General features: G+C 37.6%; 1 protein-coding gene across 1 annotated transcript in view; it reads right to left on the minus strand.

Annotated features, from left to right (window-relative positions):
* Positions 1 to 20937, minus strand: part of LOC121384231 (adhesion G protein-coupled receptor A3-like) — a 145344-nt gene that overhangs the window by 54795 nt on the left and 69612 nt on the right. The window contains exons 3-4 of the mRNA XM_041514518.1: positions 8046 to 8117; positions 545 to 616 (exon numbers count right to left, since the gene is read on the minus strand). Coding sequence (XP_041370452.1) covers positions 545 to 616; positions 8046 to 8117 — 144 coding nt within the window. The remainder of the gene's footprint in view (positions 1 to 544; positions 617 to 8045; positions 8118 to 20937) is intronic.

The raw sequence follows: 20937 nt of genomic DNA on the forward strand, positions 1-20937 counted from the left end.
TATATATATATATATATATATATATATATATATATATATATATGAATCAGGGTATCTTTTGAATTCAGGCTACCATAACATGTTGCTGGACTACCACATTTTAGATACCTGATAGACCATGGGCTACTATTGAAATGTAAGACACTTCCAACCCTGATGTGCCCACGACAAATGTGTGAGAACCTTTCCTGGATACACAGACGTTAAATTTATTGCATTACAAGGACAGAACCTACAGATGTACGTGTACAATGTCTTCATGTCGTACATACACACAGGCCTTTGAAGCTCCTAACATGCTTACCAAAAAGAAGACCATAGCAGTATTTCATACATTTAAGACAAATGGCCATTTGTCACTCCAGCCAGATGTATGTGTACACCTGCCATGTTACACTCAAAGACTACCTGACTATACCAAGCCGGATTTTGTGGGAAACTAACAAGAGAAGTGAAGTCGTTACTTGCTGCACCAAAAAACAATAGTCTAAAAATAAAGAGCTTTCTTTCTTTTGTGTGTGTGTTGTTGGTTTTTTTCACTTACAGTTTGATAAGTTTTGGCAGACCTGAGAAGATGCCACTGTCGATGATGCCAATCTTGTTGTGAGATAGGTCTCTGAAATACACAAAGATCAAATTATCATTAAAACATTGCACTTTCTTCTGTTTCCAGTACTCACGTGTGATATATATAGGTCCCTGGAACATACAAACATGATTACTGCATTTTCCCACAAAGATACCATAAATACAATGTGCACATGGTGGAGTTAACACAGTGCGCATGCAAGCAAGCAATTGCACACATTCACATATATATATATCACAGTCTGACAGCACACACACAGACATGCACATCATATACCGGGTACATATACATCACACAGTGATATATACACCCTGTCTCATACAAATACATGTATATCTACACACTCACCCATCACCCAATTTTGAAAATCATGACACCTGTAGATACATTCTGAGCCTTTTCTGAGGCATTTTTTGCTATCTTTTTTCGAGTCAATTTTAAGAGGATATTTTATAGAACAATTACAGACAGCCTCAACCTATTTCCGGATTTTTTTGCATTACGCACATGTGTACTGTGCGTACTGTGCGCTACACCTTTGCAATATTACTAACTAATGAAGATCGACTAATAACTGTGGTGATACTACAGTCTTTATTAAACCCACGCTGTCATGTCCTGGGTCATGTATCACACTATGTGACATGGCGATGGTGCTTGCGATTAACAAAACATTCAGAATGCAATATCTGTAAGCAGTTCTAATTACACTCATATCTGGTAATACTTGAAATGCAAGGGCACTCGGCACAAGTATGAATCAGACATATAACATCCGCATGTGGAAACAGATATCCAAGTGAACCACACCAAACCAATACAAACAAAGACAATGGATGGAAATGTCAAGCAGAATTCAATCTGGAAATATGGCTTATATCAACAGGTGCAGCCTGTTTGAAGATGGATCAGTGCGTGTTTGATAACGGTACATATGAAATCTACCTCTTCTCATGACACAAAAGCAATCGACATCGGAGAACATTATGTCACTTGGTTCTTATTATTGCTGTACTTGGGGAACATTTTGTCTTTGAAATTTTGATTAGTGATAGTTCTAGTGTATTAAAAATTGATTAGTCACTACTGTTTAATGTTTTAAAATTGTGTAGTGATCTCTGGAAGTTGAGTAGTGAACTGCAATGCGATACTGAACAAAATATTCTGTGTACTTGTTAAATCTTAGTTCTCATGGAGTTTGACTGAAACACATTGAAACATATTTGATTGCTTTTTAAAGAACAAATGGATTAGGCAACTTACAAGTGGATTATACAACTTACTAGAACTTCTCCATAATACATACATGTTACTGTAATATATATTGTGGAGTTGAATTGCACTGGAAAGTGTAGTGCATTTTAGGTGTAAAGACATATTAAAAACTATTCCTTCCAGGGGAGTTATTAAATTTTTCTTATTCCAAACAGTCAATCAAAAAAGAACTAAGAAATATGGGTGGACGGGATTAAATAGCATAGAAATGCAGAAATCTATAAATTTACTCGGTTACGTCAAATCAGATTTGCAATAAACAATTTTTTATAGCTTAGAAATGCAAAAATCTATAAATTTACTCGGTTACAATTCTTTGCATTACAAATAAATATGAGATTGTAGTTATGGTGAAACTAAAAGACCTGATGCATGTGGTAATATGTCCGATGTGAATCTCATGTACATGTGGTAAGACTGTGTAGAAATAGGATTCACAGATCAAACAATTCTCCAGGGAGATGACTAGGTAGGGTTCTACCGGGCTGGCATTCCACTAAAAAAATGTGTGTAACCTTTTCCCCAGGTGGCAGAGCAATCACACTTAAGTTGCTAATACCACCAGTATCAAGTTAAAAGTGAGCAGACGCTAAACCACTGGACAGGTCCCACAGAGGTCAGGCGAGAAATTAAAGAGCATTTATCAACATAAACTGAACTACATGCAAATCACTAACACCATGGTACTCTTGGCAGTGATCCTTGGTACAGGGATATTCAGTTTCAGATTTCACACAACTCTTCAAATAACACCAAAGCTTTTAAATCACACCTTTAAATTCAGGGTTTCTGCCAGAGGGTAAAATGGGTAGGCTCCTATTAAAGTTAACTTTTTGACAAAATTAATTAATTACTCTTATCATTATTATATGATTTTTTTAACCCTAACTTTAAACATAATCCATTTTCTTTCTGGAAGATACCCCCCCCCCCCACCCAACCCCCACCACCATACCCCGTGTTGACTGTGGTTGCATTCAATTCCATAGCGCCATACCCAAATATTTCTTTCTGAAAGAAACACTGCCTTACTAAAAGTACATCAGGCCTAGCTCTAACACTCGCTAAATTCACCAATTGCAAATTTTAAAAGCAACTGGTGAAATTTATTTAAATTTGCTGAAAAAAAATTGGATGTACTTATTGACATTTTGTTATAGAACATATCAGCATTTCTGCTATTTCTGAAGTTTAATAGATAATTTGGCAAATAATAATCTTCTCACCCAGAGCTAGCCCTTTACATGTATGGCACTGATGCCATTAGATAGAGCAATATAGCATATAAATCTGGGGTGACTGTATTTGGGCTGCTGTTTTTCCCACTGTAATGAATTTATCAGGTGTTAAGTGCTATTTTCGTTTTAGAAATGGGATAAAATAAATTCAGAAATCATTCATGCTTATACATGTACAAACAGGAAAGAAAAAAGAAACAAAGAAATGTTTTATTTAACGACACACTCAACACATTTTATTTATGGCTATATGGCATCAGACATATGGTTAAGGACCACACAGATACTGAGGGAGAAAACCCGCTGTCGCCACTTCATGGGCTACTCTTTCCGATTAGCAGCAAGGGATCTTTTATATGCACCATCCCACAGACAGGGTAGTACATACCATGGCCTTTGATATACCAGTTGTGGTGCACTGGCTGGAATGAGAAATGGCCCAATGGGCCCACCGACAGGAATCGATCCCAGACCGACCGTGCATCGAGCGAGCGCTTTACCACTGGGCTACGTCCCGCCCCTTACAAACAGGAATTCCATGAAGTAAATGTCTCGCCTACCATAAAATGGTTTTGGAGCACGATGATGAACATATCCATTGGTGCAACTATAAACCAAGTTTCACCGATCTAGGACATACAGTTTGTGAGGAACAGAGTTAAAAAGTAATGCTTAAATCTTGCCTTTTTACTTTATAAAGGCAATGCAAAAATTACCTGCCTGCAATCATTACATACACCTGGACAAAGTTTATCATCTGGTGAAGGTTTTAAGCCATTTCTATCATAGATTGCAGGTGAGAAATGTGTATCACTTTGTAAAGGCATTAGGTTATTTCTATCATTAAGATAAATATATCTAGATGGAACAATATTATATATACACCAACAGAAAGTCAGTCTATAGCTTTATTGGCTATATGGCCTTTGGCCCAAACACTTGCCGTGCTTGTACCAAATATAACCACCGACTGCCTAACAAAACTAATGACCACAATGTGTGGGTTAAATGCAACGCTCATTATTTTTTGACACTGAATGTTTACTGCTTGTCACATCTGTATACCGTTTACTCTGTTGCACATACAGGTAAACAATGTGCTATATTTTGAATGACATATAAAAATCAGTTTATAAACTTTTGTTCCTAAAAGGAAAAAAGAAAGAAAGAAAGAAAAAAATCTGGTGCAGGAAGTAGTCCAGTGGTAAAGTACTCGCATGATGTGCAGTCGGTCTAGGATCGATCCCCATCAGTGGACCCATTGGGCTATTCCAGGTAGTGCACCATGACTGTCAAAGGTCATGGTATGTGCTATCCTGTCTGTGGGATGGTGCATAAAAAAGATCCCTTACTACTAATAGAAAAATATAGAGGGTTTCCTCTCTAAGACAAACTTTAACTTTATCTTCTTTTACTCATATGGCAGTGGTAGATGAGGAATAATCAGAATAAATTCAATGTAAAGTTTCATTGCTCTATAATCTGATACATTTTGAAATAAGTACAATATATATGGACTGACCATAATTTAGCACTGTGCATTTAATATTATCTTCCAACGCCATATAACCGGAAATAAAATGTGTTGAGTGCATGGTTAAATAAAATATTTCCTTTAATATTATACAGAAATTATCGCCAAAACATTCTTGTCAGCTAAAATGTGTACTTGTCTAAATATTTGCAGAGAAAATTAAAGTGATCGAGAACGTATGTGAGATGATGTTGTCAACTTTTAACAAGTACATATTAAATGCACGACAGAACAAATAGTTATTTTTAAATGCAAGGAAAACATGACAAGCACATACATATTTATTGCTACAACTGTCCAAGTTTGAAAGGAGCCAAAAATTTGATACAGTGAATCCCCTCTAAACCAGACACCCTTAGGACCAAATAAAAAGTCTGGTTTAAAGAAGTTTCCAGTTTAGAGAGGTTCTATTAAGTACTGATATTTAAAAAGGGATCATAATTTTGTTTCGGTTTTGACAGAATTCCGGTTTAGAAAGAGTCCAGTTTTGGGAGGTGTAACATAGGTGTAATATACTCATTCTAGAGGAGATATTTAACAGTAAATATTTTGTAGAAAACAAATATATAAATGTATCTGGTGTTGTATTGGTAATTTACTGCATGTACTAACAGCAATTTTTAAAGAGGTAAAAATGACATCCAACAGTCATGGATATTTTTCATAACACAACCAGCAGAATACATGTATATGTATAGTCATATGTATGTGTCTGTATGCTACTAACTTGAAAACTACCATAAACTTCATATGTTAGTTATATTAGACAGAGCGTTAAAACATTGGTTTTCAACCTACAACGGGTCAGTTGCTAGGAAATTGTTTGGCAGAATACTGGGTAAACACAAAACAAAAAACCCACACTGAAGTTTAGTTTTAAAAACACCAGTCTAGGTGTAGTTTTAAAAACACCAGTCTAGGTGAGATTTACGAGTTGATTGGGTTACAACAAATGATATTTTCTTCAGCATTGATCCTGTTAGGTTTACAGCTGAATTTCATGTGTGAAATCCATTAACTGTGTTACACCGATATACACTGAATAGGCTACAGCGGAATGAATATCTGACCGTGAATATGCCCTGACTGTTGTCACTTGTAGACATTATCTACTGTGATGTTTTCATATTACTGGGTCACCTTTGGGAAACAACTTAAAGACTTTTTTTTGCTTTGCTTTTTTTCTCTCTTTTTTTGGTCTTTTTTTTTCAGCATTCTGATTTGAACACCTGTGTATAACTTTCAAATGTTTCAAGAATTCCTGACATAGAATGTACTTGCTCAACTCAGTTACTCAGGTACTTGGTAACATGAGAATGATTGATCATGTTACACATAATTTACAATGGAACAAAAAAAAATATGAATATATGTTTACAGGTACATTGCAAAACATTGTTTAATATGTAGTCATCACTACTATAAAAGGTTAAAAAGTGAATATATGTTTACATTAAAAAGTAAATATATGTTTACATTAAAAAGTGAATATATGTTTACATTGCAGAACATTGTTTGATATGTAGTCATCACTGCTATGAAAGGTTAAAAAGTGAATATATGTTTACATTGCAGAACATTGTTTAATATGTAGTCATCACTACTATGAAAGGTTAAAAAGTGAATACCATATGTTTACATTGCAGAACATTGTTTAATATGTAGTTATCACTACTTAGTACTATAAAAGGTTAAAAAGTGAATATATGTTTACATTGCATTGTTAATATGTAGTCATATCACTATAATATCAAAGGTTGCATTTTAATTCTCGTAAACTGAACAGCATTTACCATGGTAAAGTTTTGGATGCTGTCTTTTTCTTTTTATTACTGTTGATGTTGTTTTGGGGGGTTTTTGAGGGGTTGGGTTGGGTTTTGGGCAAGAGGGATGGTGGATTTTTTTTCTTAGTAGGTGGGAAACAAATAAGTGGACTTTAACAGCCCACCCCACCCCCGCCAAATGTTTGACATCCAATAGCCGATGATTAATAAATCAATGTGCTCTAGTAGTGTCGTTAAACAAAACATTTTTTTTTTATGTTGAAGATAAAACGTATTTTGAGTTATCAGATTCCTACTACCAGTTGATAAAATATATATTGGATATCATAAAAAAATTAATATTTAAAAAACAACAACGGTATAATACCGTAACTTTTAAGGTTCGTGTAAACCATTATTTGCCAGAAAAAACCCCCACAATGTTGCATAGGAGAACACCTTTGAAATAATCTTTTTAGCATGTAACACAATAATATATTCCATCTTGCTAATAATTTCTTTTCATGGAACAGAATTATGAAGCAAAAGAAAGAAAAAAACTTGATCTGAGACTGAAGTCAAATAATCCACCTTCTATTTAAGTTGAATTTCATGTGTCTTCATTTTGCTTCAAATGTCAGGACTAGCCGTGAGCGCTAGTTTTCCAACAGCCTTTGTTCTTTAAACTTAATCAAGAACATGTCTTAAGAAAAAAGAATTTCTCGTCTTTGATGTGAGTCCTGTGACCACAGTACATTAAGCAGCAGCCATTTGAGTGTAATTATTTCATTTTCAACTTGTACAATCAAAGCCAGGCGGCCGCACCAGAGTTCAGGCCTCCAACACTGGGGGACGCAACCCGCCATGTCTCACTTGTTTGCTGACACCAGCTTAGGCCAGTGATGAAAATATCTTTGTTACTGGTCACTGAATTAACTTATAAACTCATGTATCAATGTAGTTTTAATGTACCAATGTAGTTTTAAAATAGTTTAGGCTAGTGATGAAAATATCTTTGTTACTGGTCACTGAATTAACTCATAAACACATACTTCTATGTAATTTTTAAACAGCTTTGGCCAGAGATGAAAATATCTTTGTTACTGGTCACTGAAATAACTCATAAACACACGTACCTATGTCATTTGTAAACAGCTTAGGCCAGTGATAAAAATATCTTTGTTACTGGTCATTGAATTAACTTATAAACTCATGTATCAATGTAGTTTTAATGTACCAATGTAGTTTTAAAATAGTTTAGGCTAGTGATGAAAATATCTTTGTTACTGGTCACTGAATTAACTCATAAACACATACTTCTATGTAATTTTTAAACAGCTTTGGCCAGAGATGAAAATATCTTTGTTACTGGTCACTGAAATAACTCATAAACACATGTACCAATGTAATTTTTAAACAGCTTAGGCCAGTAATGAAAATATCTTTGTTACTGGTCACTGAATTAAAAAAAATTATTTCCAATTTTTTATGTGTATGTATGTGTGTATATATATGCTCACATGTTTGTGTTTGTGCATGTACATATGCATGCATGTGTGCGTGCGCGTGTGTGTGAACTCAAATGTATTTAATATAAAAACAATACAGTGTATACTATATAATATATATAACATAGGCATACTTACAGTCGAACAAGACTTTCTAATCCTTGAAATGCTCCCGCTTTGATGATAGTGATGTGATTGTAACTTAGATTCCTGTAAAATAAAATGAAAAACTCCACATCAGACAGATACAAATTATGCAGTTTACAGTTATAAATACTTTATTTTAATAGACTCACTCCAGGGCACAAAATGATATGTTGTTCGTGTGGTTTTAGTGTTTGCACGAACGATTTTCTCCAGTGATTCAGATACAAATGAAAAGGTTAACCGGCAACGGTAATCAAATGAGAATCTAAGATGGGTGATTTTAGTAGCTTTTCTCCAAATTCTGATCATAAGTACTAAATTATTATTATTATTTGGTATGCTGGGACTTAACTTGAAAGCTGCCATTTATATTTCAGCACACTACCCCATCGGTTCTGTTACAGGGGAGTACTTGTTGGTGCCAAACAATAGTTTGAACGAAATTAGGATTTCCCAGAAGCTTTGAGCTTCCGGGTCTGAACGGAAAGACCCAAAGTTCTGCGAATCCTCGATCGATCCAATCGATGCTGCAAATCAGTGTTTCATCATGTTCTAATTTCCACTTCGTTATTTTAAAGTCCCTTATCAAACGTACTATTTTCTTCGCTGTGCATGTCATATTTTAATAAATTGATTTAGCAAGGGTTGTACTTGTTTTCATTAACATTTGTTTTTATTACAATACATGTTTCAGAATTAATGCATATATTTCAATGTAACCACACAGGTGTCAAAAAGTAAATAAATATACAGAACTTAACATACATTTTTTTCGCTTCCTATTTATTGAATGCGTAGCGGTCGAGTGGTATGTTCTTGCTCATAATAAACGTGTGCAATAAATAGGAAGCGAAAATAACGTATGTGAGGTTCTGTATTTATTACATCAACAATGTATCTTAAGCCGCTGTTCAAATGCTCCTTTCATGAGCTCAGTTTTAGCGTAACGTACCAAAGTGCCAGACGTTATGAATACAGCTCTTAATAAGTCGCGACGTCATTTGTAAATCAAAAACCGATATGATGTAAAAAACATTTTATTGACACTTCTAATGACAGTGCCGACTTTGTAACTGACCGTGATGTTGAATTCAAACGGATACATTTATTCTAAAAATAGTTATATTAGCCAAAACACGTCAGTTTACATTTTCTGACGAGTGATTATAGTTTTTGCACGATCTGTCATTCGTGTCGATATTGGTTTTGCATAACCAACAGACGAATGACAAAATCATTCGTGCCAAATTTTATGCCCTGCACTCCATACTAACAGTTGTATCATTAAGCTGTTAGTTTGTGGCCTTGCTAGAAAAAGGTTCTTGATATATACATAATACATGCAGGTTCCTATGCTGATATCATCAAGACCTCTATTTTTCAGTTTATTATTTCTTTATTCAGTTCATTATTCATTATCAGTTGTATTACTAAATTTCACTAAAATGAAACAAGCATTCTGAGAGTACTGCTGAAGCAATACGTGTCCCCTACCAGGTGCAAAAAAATTGCTTATCTTCTAAGTTCAAGAGCTATAACTCGGTGAAAAAAGAGTAAATTGCCGAAAGTCATGATAAAGCTATATAGAAAATGTTATCTCAATATCTTAAGGCATAACAAACAATAAAATAATGTGGGAAAACAAATTTTCATATCTCCTAAGCTCAAGGGCCATAACTCTGTCAAAAATGAATAAATCATCATGAAAGTCAAACTTGATCTGTAACAGAAAGTGATAAAGATATACACATTTTGGCTCAATATCTCAAGGCATCGTGAAACAAAAAAAAACATCTGGAAAACTATATGTGGGACAGATGGACAGACAGACAGAAGGATGGAAATAAAACCTACAGTCCCCTCCAGCTGGATTGTTAGGTGACTAATAAGGGGAGAACATGACATAAATCACATCAGTGCTGGCATACTTAAAACAAATAATGATAAAAAAGTAATAACAGTCCAAGTTCAGCATTTATTTCTGTCATTAATATAAACAGTGGCCAGGGTTTATATGAGAGAGGTTGCAAATGTACTTCAATAATGGAAAGGAATGCTGTTTTAATGTGCCACTCCAGAAAATGGTTTATCTATTGTCTGTAGGTGTGTTAACACATGTCAACTGCAATACTTAGAACCTTAGAGATTACAAGCAAAAACATAATGTTTTGGTGGTTTTATTCTCTTTGTTTTTTTCTTTGTTACAGTTTAGTTATGAACATGACAGCTGTGGTGGCAGTACTTATGAGGCAGTACTTATGACGAGTTCCACCAGTGGGGTGGGGTTATGCTCAACTTTCCCAAACTCTGATATCATCACCGTTTTGACAATGATTCATGAGTGCAGTGCAAGTTTTCACAGCTACAGTTATTCCAACGAGCTCTGTCCTGCGCTAGTTTTGGTTCAGTAAACTAGTCTGGAAGTGACAGTCCTCTTTATGGGGTGCAAGAAGGATGAAATCTCCAGTAAAGGATCTCCTCGAGAGTGGCTGTCCTACAGATGAGGCACTAGACAGAGATTCAAGGAATCAACCACTGTTTTGCCAAATGCCCATTCGACTCTGCATTGTGCAGAGATACGGTCTTGATCACAAATAATGGTTTTGTCGTTCGGGGGGGGGGGGGGGGGGGGCCTAACTCATTAAACTCTCACAACTTTGCGATCTCGCAGTGCAATGCTAAAAGAGTTGCAAAGAGGATGCTTTGTTGTCTAACAGAGCCTAAGAGACCTTCGTGAATTAGGCCCCAGATTTATCACCAGTAAGAGGTTTGAATTACACATCCTCCCACAAATAGGACACATCATGGCATGTTACAGACCTGTCTCTACATGCACTGATTACAAAACAGAAGCAGTCTTCATCAGAAAAGGCGAGTGAAAGAAAGAAAGAAATGTTTTATTTAACGACGCACTCAACACATTTTATTTACAGTTATATGGCGTCAGACATATGGTTAAGGACCACACAGATGGGCTACTCTTTCCGATTAGCAGCAAGGGATCTTTTATTTGCGCTTCCCACAGGCAGGATAGCACAAACCATGGCCTTTGTTGAACCAGTTATGGATCACTGGTCGGTGCAAGTGGTTTACACCTACCCATTGAGCCTTGCGGAGCACTCATTCAGGGTTTCGAGTCAGTATCTGGATTAAAAATCCCATGCCTCGACTGGGATCCGAACCCAATACCTACCAGCCTGTAGACTGATGGCCTAACCACGATGGAAAAGGCGAGTGGTGTCTTCTGCTCACCTTCACTCTCACCTGGAAAGTGTTAGGAAAGCTGCAAATTAATTGCCTTGCACTAAAACGTTTAATGAATTTTAATGGAAACTTCTGGTGATTTCTTGCCTGGCATCATTTAAGGAGAGTGGATCACTTCTATCACCTTCTGCACCTCAGATGTGCAAAAGGAGTGGGATGTAGCTCAGTGGTAGCTAAAATACTTGTCTGAGGTGCAACAGGTCCTAGAATCGATTGCCAACAGTGGACTCAAAGTTTTTTCCCATTCCATCCAGGTCTGTGGTACTTCCTCTTCTACATGACTATGGTAAAGTGTATTATAATCAATTTCTTGTTTAGTTTTGATGTGATGACACTGAGTTTCTTCGTTCTCTTTTGGCCAAGTTATTTTTGACACCATATAGACGAAGGAAGGAAATGTTTTATTTAATGACGCACTCAACACATTTTATTTATGGTTATAGCATAACATATGGTTAAGGACCACACAGATATTGATAAAAGGAAATCCGCTGTCGCCACTTCATAGGCTACTCTCTTCGATTAGCAGCAAGGGATCTTTTATATGCACCATCCCATAGACAGGATAGCACATACCACGGCCTTTGTTGTACCAGTCGTGGTGCACTGGCTGGAGTGAGCCATATAGTTGAAGTTCAATAGTTAAAAATGTGCTGAGGTGTCAGCAGTTAAATATATCCTTCTTTTCCTTAGGTGTGCCTGTTCTTATCATTCAAGCTCCAACCAGATTTTTCAAAACCATTATTTATAATCAAAGCCCACTATTCTCAACTGGAATGTTAAGTCATGAGCTGGTTAAGCCTTAAAAAGTGTTGAAAATGATTCACCAATGGATGTTTAGACCAACTGTCACTGACATAAAACACACACAGCTAACTGCAAGTTCACGATTCCACTGTTAGACGTACACTGTAGGTGCTAAGTGTTAATTTGATACGAGAACCAGGAAGCAATGTGTAGGATTGCCAAGGGATTCCAACAAGATGATGATTTTACACCGTCTCATACTTTAGTGACCTTCACCTCTCCAGGAGTGGGACGTAGCCCAGTGGTAACGTGCTTGCTTGATGCACGGTCGGTCTAAGATCGATCCCCGTCGGTGGGCCCATTTGGGTAATTTCTCATTCCAGCCAGTGCACCATGACTTGTGTATCAAAGGCTGTGGTATGTGCTACCCTGTAAGTGGGATGGTGCATACAGAAGGTCCCACACCACCAGCTTTCTAATGGAAGAATGTTTTTTGTTCTTGGTAACTATGTCCCAGTGTCTTTATGTGATCTACCGTAGTTTTTATGACTAATAATTAAAATACAATAAAACCACTCTAAACCATGGAACCATGTAAAAAGTCCAGTTTGACTGGATTTGCAGTTTAGAAAGAAAGAAATGTTTTATTTAATGACGCACTCAACACATTTTATTTATGGTTATATGGTGTCAGACATGGTTAAGGACCACACAGATTTTGAGAGGAAACCCGCTGTTGCCACTACATGGGCTACTCTTTCCGATTAGCAGCAAGGGATCTTTTATTTGCGCTTCCCACAGGCAGGATAGCACAAACCATGGCCTTTGTTGAACCAGTTATGGATCACTGGTCGGTGCAAGTGGTTTACACCTACCCATTGAGCCTTGTGGAGCACTCACTCAGGGTTTGGAGTCGGTATCTGGATTAAAAATCCCATGCCTCGACTGGGATCTGATCCCAGTACCTCCAGCCTGTAGTTCGATGGCCTAACCACGATGCCACTGAGGCCGGTTTGCAGTTTAGAGAACATATTTAAAAACAGGACCATAAAAAGCAATGGAGTTTATATATAGAGAGATGTATGTAGTAAGAGAGATGTATAATTATAGAAAGACAGAGATAGAGAGAGAGAGAGAGATGCACATAGAGATTATGATTTTTATTTCTCAAGTTACGAGTGCCCGCTGGGTTAATAATATTGTATATATGGCTAACACAACCACAGCTGATGATTCTATCCAGGCTGAAATGTCTGGTCTAAAATATCAATCAACCAGCGGTTCCACTGGTAGACTAAGCTATTAAAGATCTAAAAGCAGGATTAACGCTAATAACAGATCTAGAAAGACCATGTACTGATGGTGCTGGGGAAATGCACAGCCACATCAAAAGCTATGAAATATAGTTGAAGAGGGCTGAAGACAGACTTGGGGTGTGAGACCACTTGACTGGTGTCTGGGTTCCCTATCACGGATACTTGTGTACTACACAGGCCCAGAGCGCCACCTATCACTGATAAAGCATGTAGAACAAGTAAAACAAGCATAAAAAGCAGATCTCGTTGGATTAAATTAGAGAAAACAGGACACTTGCTGTAACCTCTTCCATCTTAATTATCTCGGTAAGACAGGCTTCCATCCATGTTATCAATCTTCAAGTCGTTACTTAACCATTATGCAACATTAGGAAGCAGTAGAAAATAAATATAATTAGAGATGAAAGAAGTTGATGTGGTCATTTGTAAAACACACACACACACACCCCACACACACAATTAAAAACACACATACATGCATGCACATGTGCACACACACACCTCATTTTAATTTTTATAAATGATGAAAAAAACTTATTTTTACCACTGGTGACATTTTACCAATATACCCTGGAATGGAATATTTCATAACCAACATGTTATAGTTTTATCTTCATATTACTAATATGTTACAATTTTGTTTAAATATTACAACTTCTTTGGGAAGAAAAAAAAAGCCAAACACAAACTCAAATATTAGCATTTAAAAAATAATCGGATTATTTCAAACCCTTACACTCCACAGCATTTTGAAAATATAAAGAATAAAATTACATGCGAATTATGAATACATGTAGAATCTAATCCAATTTAAACATTCAATCAATACTCCCACTTCACATTACGAGTAACACATTTAAAAAAAAATCAAAAATAATCTGATGCGTATGAACAATATACATATGGTACAATATAACTGTACATGTACCTCCTGGTATGCACCTAACTGAAAAGTATTCTGTGCTATGTCATATCAATAAAAAAAGAGAAAGAAATGTTTTATTTAACGACACACTCAACACATTTTATTTACGGTTATATGGCGTCAGACATATGGTTATGGACCACACAGATATTGAGAGAGGAAACCCGCTGTCACCACATCATGGGCTACTCTTTTTGATTAGCAGCAAGGGTTCTTTTATATTCACCATCCCAGACAGGGTAGTACATACCATGGCCTTTGATTTACCAGTCGTGATGTATTGACTGGAATGAGAAATAGCCCAATGGGTCCATAGACGGGGATTGATCCCAGACCGACTTTACATCGAGCGAGCGCTTTACCACTGGGCTATGTTTCGCCCCTGTCATATCAATAGAGAACGAACATCAATAGTCAAGGCAGTTTACGTTGGCTGTAGTGGGAGAAACCGTTCCCCAGCCTTTGAGTTTGACAGATTATACTGTTGGCATTGACACACTGGTAATTTGATTTTGCCCGCTGTCCAATGAGTGGGCCAACAAATGGATTTTCAGTCAGTGACAGTCATCACACAATTAGGTTTAGACTGGTGGCCTGCCTGCCTTCCATCTATCTCATGCATGTCACATATGTTCTAAATCAATTTGTGTCATCTGAAGAACATGTATGTCTCATAATGAGACATTTCCACAAGACTATGAAAACATGTGTCACTCTCCAACTGTATGGTCACTGTCACAGCTTACACATTGGTATAATAAGAGTAGGATATCGACTCCTATGTTTTATATTAACTTGATCACTTTATGCATGCATACTTGGTGAAAAATAGAAGAGAATTTAAAGGGTATGGTCACTGTCACAGCTTACACATTGGTATAATAAGAGTGGGATATCGACGTCTATGTTTTATATCAACTCACTTTATATGCATGCATACTTGGTGAAAAATAGAAGTGAATTTACAGGGTAGTCTATTCTATACACAACTCAGATCAGGCAAATCATTACATTCGGGACTAGGTGTGTGATGTGGAATAGGCAGTGATGAAGATGGAGCTGGGGATCGAAGTGGGGATTGGAACTGCAATGAAGATAGATAGATAGACATGGCAAATCAGATAGGAATGGTTATTTGGATAGGAATGGTGATTTGAATAGGAATGGACCGGCCTCGGTGGCATCGTGGTTAGGCCATCGGTTGACAGGCTGGTAGGTACTGGGTTCGGATCCCAGTCGAGGCATGGGGTTTTTAATCCAGATACCAACCCCAAACCCTGAGTGAGTGCTCCGCAAGGCTCAATGGGTAGGTGTAAACCACTTGCACCGACCAGTGATCCATAACTCGTTCAACAAAGGCCATGGTTTGTGCTATCCTGCCTGTGGGAAGCACAAATAAAAGATCCCTTGCTGCTAATCAGAAAAAGTAGTCCATGTAGTGGCGACAGTGGGTTTCCTCTCAAAATCTGTGTGGTCCTTAACCATATGTCTGACGCCATATAACCGTAAATAAAATGTGTTGAGTGCATCGTTAAATAAAACATTTCTTTCTCTCTTTCTTTTTAATAGGAATGGTGATTTGGATAGGAATGGTGATTTGGATAGAAAAGGCAAATTTCTTAGATATGGCAATTCGGATGGGACTGATTATTTGGACAGGAATGGTGATTCAGATGGCATTGGTGATTTAGTTGTGAATAGCTAGTTACATGTATATGGGGTTGGTGATCTGAAAGAGAATCATGATTCAAATGGGTAGGGTGTTTTGGACTGTGATTCAAATGGGTATGGTGATTTGGACCGTGATTCAAATGGGTATGGTGTTTTGGACCGTGATTCAAATGGGTATGGTGATTTGGACCGTGATTCAAATGGGTATGGTGTTTTGGACTGTGATTCAAATGGGTAGGGTGATTTAGACCGTGATTCAAATGGGTATGGTGTTTTGGACCGCGATTCAAATGGGTATGGTAATTCGAGTGGGGACTAGAATGAAAAATGGGAATGGCCGGGAATGATAATGCAAATATTTATAGCATTTGGAACGAGTATGATCATTAGTATGATAATGGGTGGGAACAGGGGGGGGGGGGGGGGGGGGGGGGGGGGAGAGACACAACTGGGATGGAAATGCAGTTAGGAATGGAAATAAAGATAAGAGATAGAAATTGGGTTGGAGATGAGTGATGAGGAAAGGAAAATCAAAACTCCCAACACAAAAATGTTGATAACTAGAAATTACTATTCTATGAAACTGCATGGACCATCGATTTGTTTTCTACTGTTACGATATACATGTACAAGAATACCTGAATCTAAAATGAAGAAAACTTTCATATCCATGTACATAACCCACTTGTTCAGCCGAGATATTAAAGACATCACAAATGTTACACAATCCAAGCCAACCGACATGGCAGATTCTGTAGAGAAGGTCTTAATCAGCATGCACAATACAAACTAAAAGAGGCTTAACTCTGAAACAAGTGCACTCGTGACCCTATTCAAGATGACCGACATGACTCTAATTTCAACGAGAACACTCGAATGTCACTCAATATTTGAATCGGTCTCAAACGCTATTAATAAAGATCAATTTTGCTGCACCTATTGGTCACAATCCGTAATATGCAGTCAGTCTTATCTTCCTCAACAGGGTCAATACAGATTATTAAAACTTTTTTTTTTTTTTTTTTTAAACATCAGTCTTGCAGTAGAGTCCAATAGGGTAGGCTTGTATAGGGTAAAGCAGTATAGAGAAGGGTATTGTATTGCAGTAGTCCAATAGGGCAGGCCTGTATCATGTTAAGCAGTATAGAGAAGGGTATTGTAATGCAGTAGTCCACTAGGGCAGGCCTGTATGATGTTAAGCAGTATAGAGAAGGGTATTGTACTGCAGTAGTCCAATAGGGCATACCAGTATGATGTTAAGCAGTATAGAGAAGGGTATTGTATTGCAGTAGTCCAATAGGGCATACCTGTATGATGTTAAGCAGTATAGAGAAGGGTATTGTAATGCAGTAGTCCAATAGGGCAGGCCAGTATGATGTTAAGCAGTATAGAGAATGGTATTGTACTGCAGTAGTCCACTAGGGCAGACCTGTATGATGTTAAGCAGTATAGAGAAGGGTATTGTAATGCAGTAGTCCACTAGGGCAGGCCAGTATGATGTTAAGCAGTATAGAGAAGGGTATTGTAATGCAGTAGTCCACTAGGGCCGGCCTGTATGATGTTAAGCAGTATAGAGAAGGGTATTGTAATGCAGTAGTCCACTAGGGCAGGCCAGTATGATGTTAAGCAGTATAGAGAAGGGTATTGTATTGCAGTAGTCCAATAGGGCAGACCTGTATGATGTTAAGCAGTATAGAGAAGGGTATTGTACTGCAGTAGTCCAATAGGGCATACCAGTATGATGTTAAGCAGTATAGAGAATGGTATTGTACTGCAGTAGTCCAATAGGGCATACCTGTATGATGTTAAGCAGTATAGAGAAGGGTATTGTATTGCAGTAGTCCAATAGGGCATACCTGTATGATGTTAAGCAGTACAGAGAAGGGTATTGTAATGCAGTAGTCCAATAGGGCAGGCCAGTATGATGTTAAGCAGTATAGAGAATGGTATTGTACTGCAGTAGTCCAATAGGGCATACCTGTATGATGTTAAGCAGTATAGAGAAGGGTATTGTACTGCAGTAGTCCACTAGGGCAGGCCAGTATGATGTTAAGCAGTATAGAGAAGGGTATTGTATTGCAGTAGTCCAATAGGGCAGACCTGTATGATGTTAAGCAGTATAGAGAAGGGTATTGTACTGCAGTAGTCCAATAGGGCATACCAGTATGATGTTAAGCAGTATAGAGAAGGGTATTGTATTGCAGTAGTCCAATAGGGCATACCTGTATGATGTTAAGCAGTATAGAGAAGGGTATTGTAATGCAGTAGTCCAATAGGGCAGGCCAGTATGATGTTAAGCAGTATAGAGAATGGTATTGTACTGCAGTAGTCCAATAGGGCATACCTGTATGATGTTAAGCAGTATAGAGAAGGGTATTGTAATGCAGTAGTCCAATAGGGCAGGCCAGTATGATGTTAAGCAGTATAGAGAATGGTATTGTACTGCAGTAGTCCAATAGGGCATACCTGTATGATGTTAAGCAGTATAGAGAAGGGTATTGTACTGCAGTAGTCCACTAGGGCAGGCCAGTATGATGTTAAGCAGTATAGAGAATGGTATTGTAATGCAGTAGTCCACTAGGGCAGGACAGTATGATGTTAAGCAGTATAGAGAAGGGTATTGTACTGCAGTAGTCCACTAGGGCAGGCCAGTATGATGTTAAGCAGTATAGAGAATGGTATTGTAATGCAGTAGTCCACTAGGGCAGGACAGTATGATGTTAAGCAGTATAGAGAAGGGTATTGTACTGCAGTAGTCCACTAGGGCAGGCCTGTATGATGTTAAGCAGCATAGAGAAGGGTATTGTACTGCAGTACAGCGCAGGTTAGGGCAGTACACAGCATTACAGGGTGGTTCAGGTCAGATACATGTATGTTTATCCAACTCAGTGGAATTGTAGAGTATGTATACATGTACATCTGGTGGAGTATACCTATACATGTGATGGAGTGTAAGGATAATTGATTCCTCAATGTGGGAAGCAATACATTTATCTTTTTCTAATATTTGGTTTCATAACTGACTGGTATGACAACTGCTGAGGTATATCTCTCTGGCTATATGTGGGGAGAAAAGACTGTTTGTTGATATTATCAATATGAGCTGCCATGTACACTGTATATGAGACAAGTGATTTTTTTTTCTATTACTGTCTGAAGCGTGATGTTGCCCAGTGGTAAAGCACTTGCCTGAGGTGAGGTCAGTCTAGGACCGATCCCTGTTAATGGGTCAATTGGGTCATTTCTCATTCCAGACAATGCACCACGAATGATATATCAAAGGCCATGGTATGTTCTATCCTGTCTATTGGGATGGTGCATATAAAAGAACCTTTGCTACTAATGGAAAATTGTAGTGGGTTTCTTCTCTAGTACACACATTAATAAATAATTAATAGCCAATGATTAATAAATCAATGTGCTCTAGAGGTGTCATTAAATGAAAGAAACTTTAACTTTTAACTTGTATTGTCTAGACTAAAGACTCATACAGACTGGATGCAATGCATGCTTGCAGTCTGACTAACATCTGCGGTATGCGTTTTGGGCATATACACCATATACAATTATTTTATTGCGGCTAGCCATATGCATTTTTGAAGAAGCACACATCGCATGCATTAAAACTAATGTATTTTCATTGTTTATAGCCACCAGCCACTAGTCTATATAAGCCTTAAGTTGTGCAGTTATCCATCATATACACACACCTAACAGCCACCAATTAAACAATGGACTGCTGTGACACCACCAATGACACTGATTAAAGAAGAAATTCCAGTCCTTTTCTCTTACATATGTACCTGCAGGCCAATTGCTCATTTTTATTCAAAATGGCTACAAAATTTAGACTTTGGCTAATAGAATATTCCTCAAATTAACCCCATTTTAATGATTTTTAAGGAAATACTCTACATTTCTGAAAACAATTGTCTAAACCACAAGGTGTTCCAGTGTGAGCCCTGTACATGCCCATGTATTGGTGTATTGTATTAGGTATGAATTGCTACAGTTGATGATATGTCAAGTACAACACCTTTCTCTAACAATTAACATCACTGAATCAAATGAAAATAGATATTAGGAACTATAGTCCATCCCACAGGGAACGCCTTTTTTAAACTATGGAATCTACTACAAGTTATTTGTTTCTGAGCCGAATGATTCGTAAAGGAAGGAAATGTTTTATTTAACGACACACTCAACACATTTTATTTACGGTTATATGGTGTCAGATATATGGTTAAGGACCACACAGATATTGAGAGAGAAACCCTCTGTCACCACATCATGGGCTATTCTTTTCGATTAGCAGGAAGGGATCTTTTATATATGCACCATCCCACAGACAGGGTAGTACAGCCTCTGATATGCCAGTCATTGTGCACTGGCTGGAACGAGAAATAACCCAATGGGCCCACCGATAGTGATCAATCCCAGACTGAGCGAGCATTTTACTACTGGGCTACGCCCCGCTCTGATTTGTAAACTGCACACACAAACAGTATTTTTTTTTATATTTCCAACCAGACACCAAGGATGGACTATAGATATTATATAGACCAACATCATGGTCAAACTTTCTGCCCAGACACCAAGGATGGACTATAGATATTACATAGACCGACATCATGGTCAAACTTTCTGCCCAGACACCAAGGATGGACTATAGATATTACATAGACCGACATCATGGTCAAACTTTCTGCCCAGACACCAAGGATGGATTATAGATATTACATAGACCGACATCATGGTCAAACTTTCTGCCCAGACACCAAGGATGGACTATGGACATTACATAGACCGACATCATGGTCAAACTTTCTGCCCAGACACCAAGGATGGACTATGGACATTACATAGACCGACATCATGGTCAAACTTTCTGCCCAGACACCAAGGATGGACTATGGACATTACATAGACCGACATCATGGTCAAACTTTCTGCCCAGACA

This window comes from Gigantopelta aegis, chromosome 10 (genome assembly GCF_016097555.1).
Source record: "Gigantopelta aegis isolate Gae_Host chromosome 10, Gae_host_genome, whole genome shotgun sequence".
NCBI classification, from domain to species: Eukaryota; Metazoa; Mollusca; class Gastropoda; order Neomphalida; family Peltospiridae; genus Gigantopelta; species Gigantopelta aegis.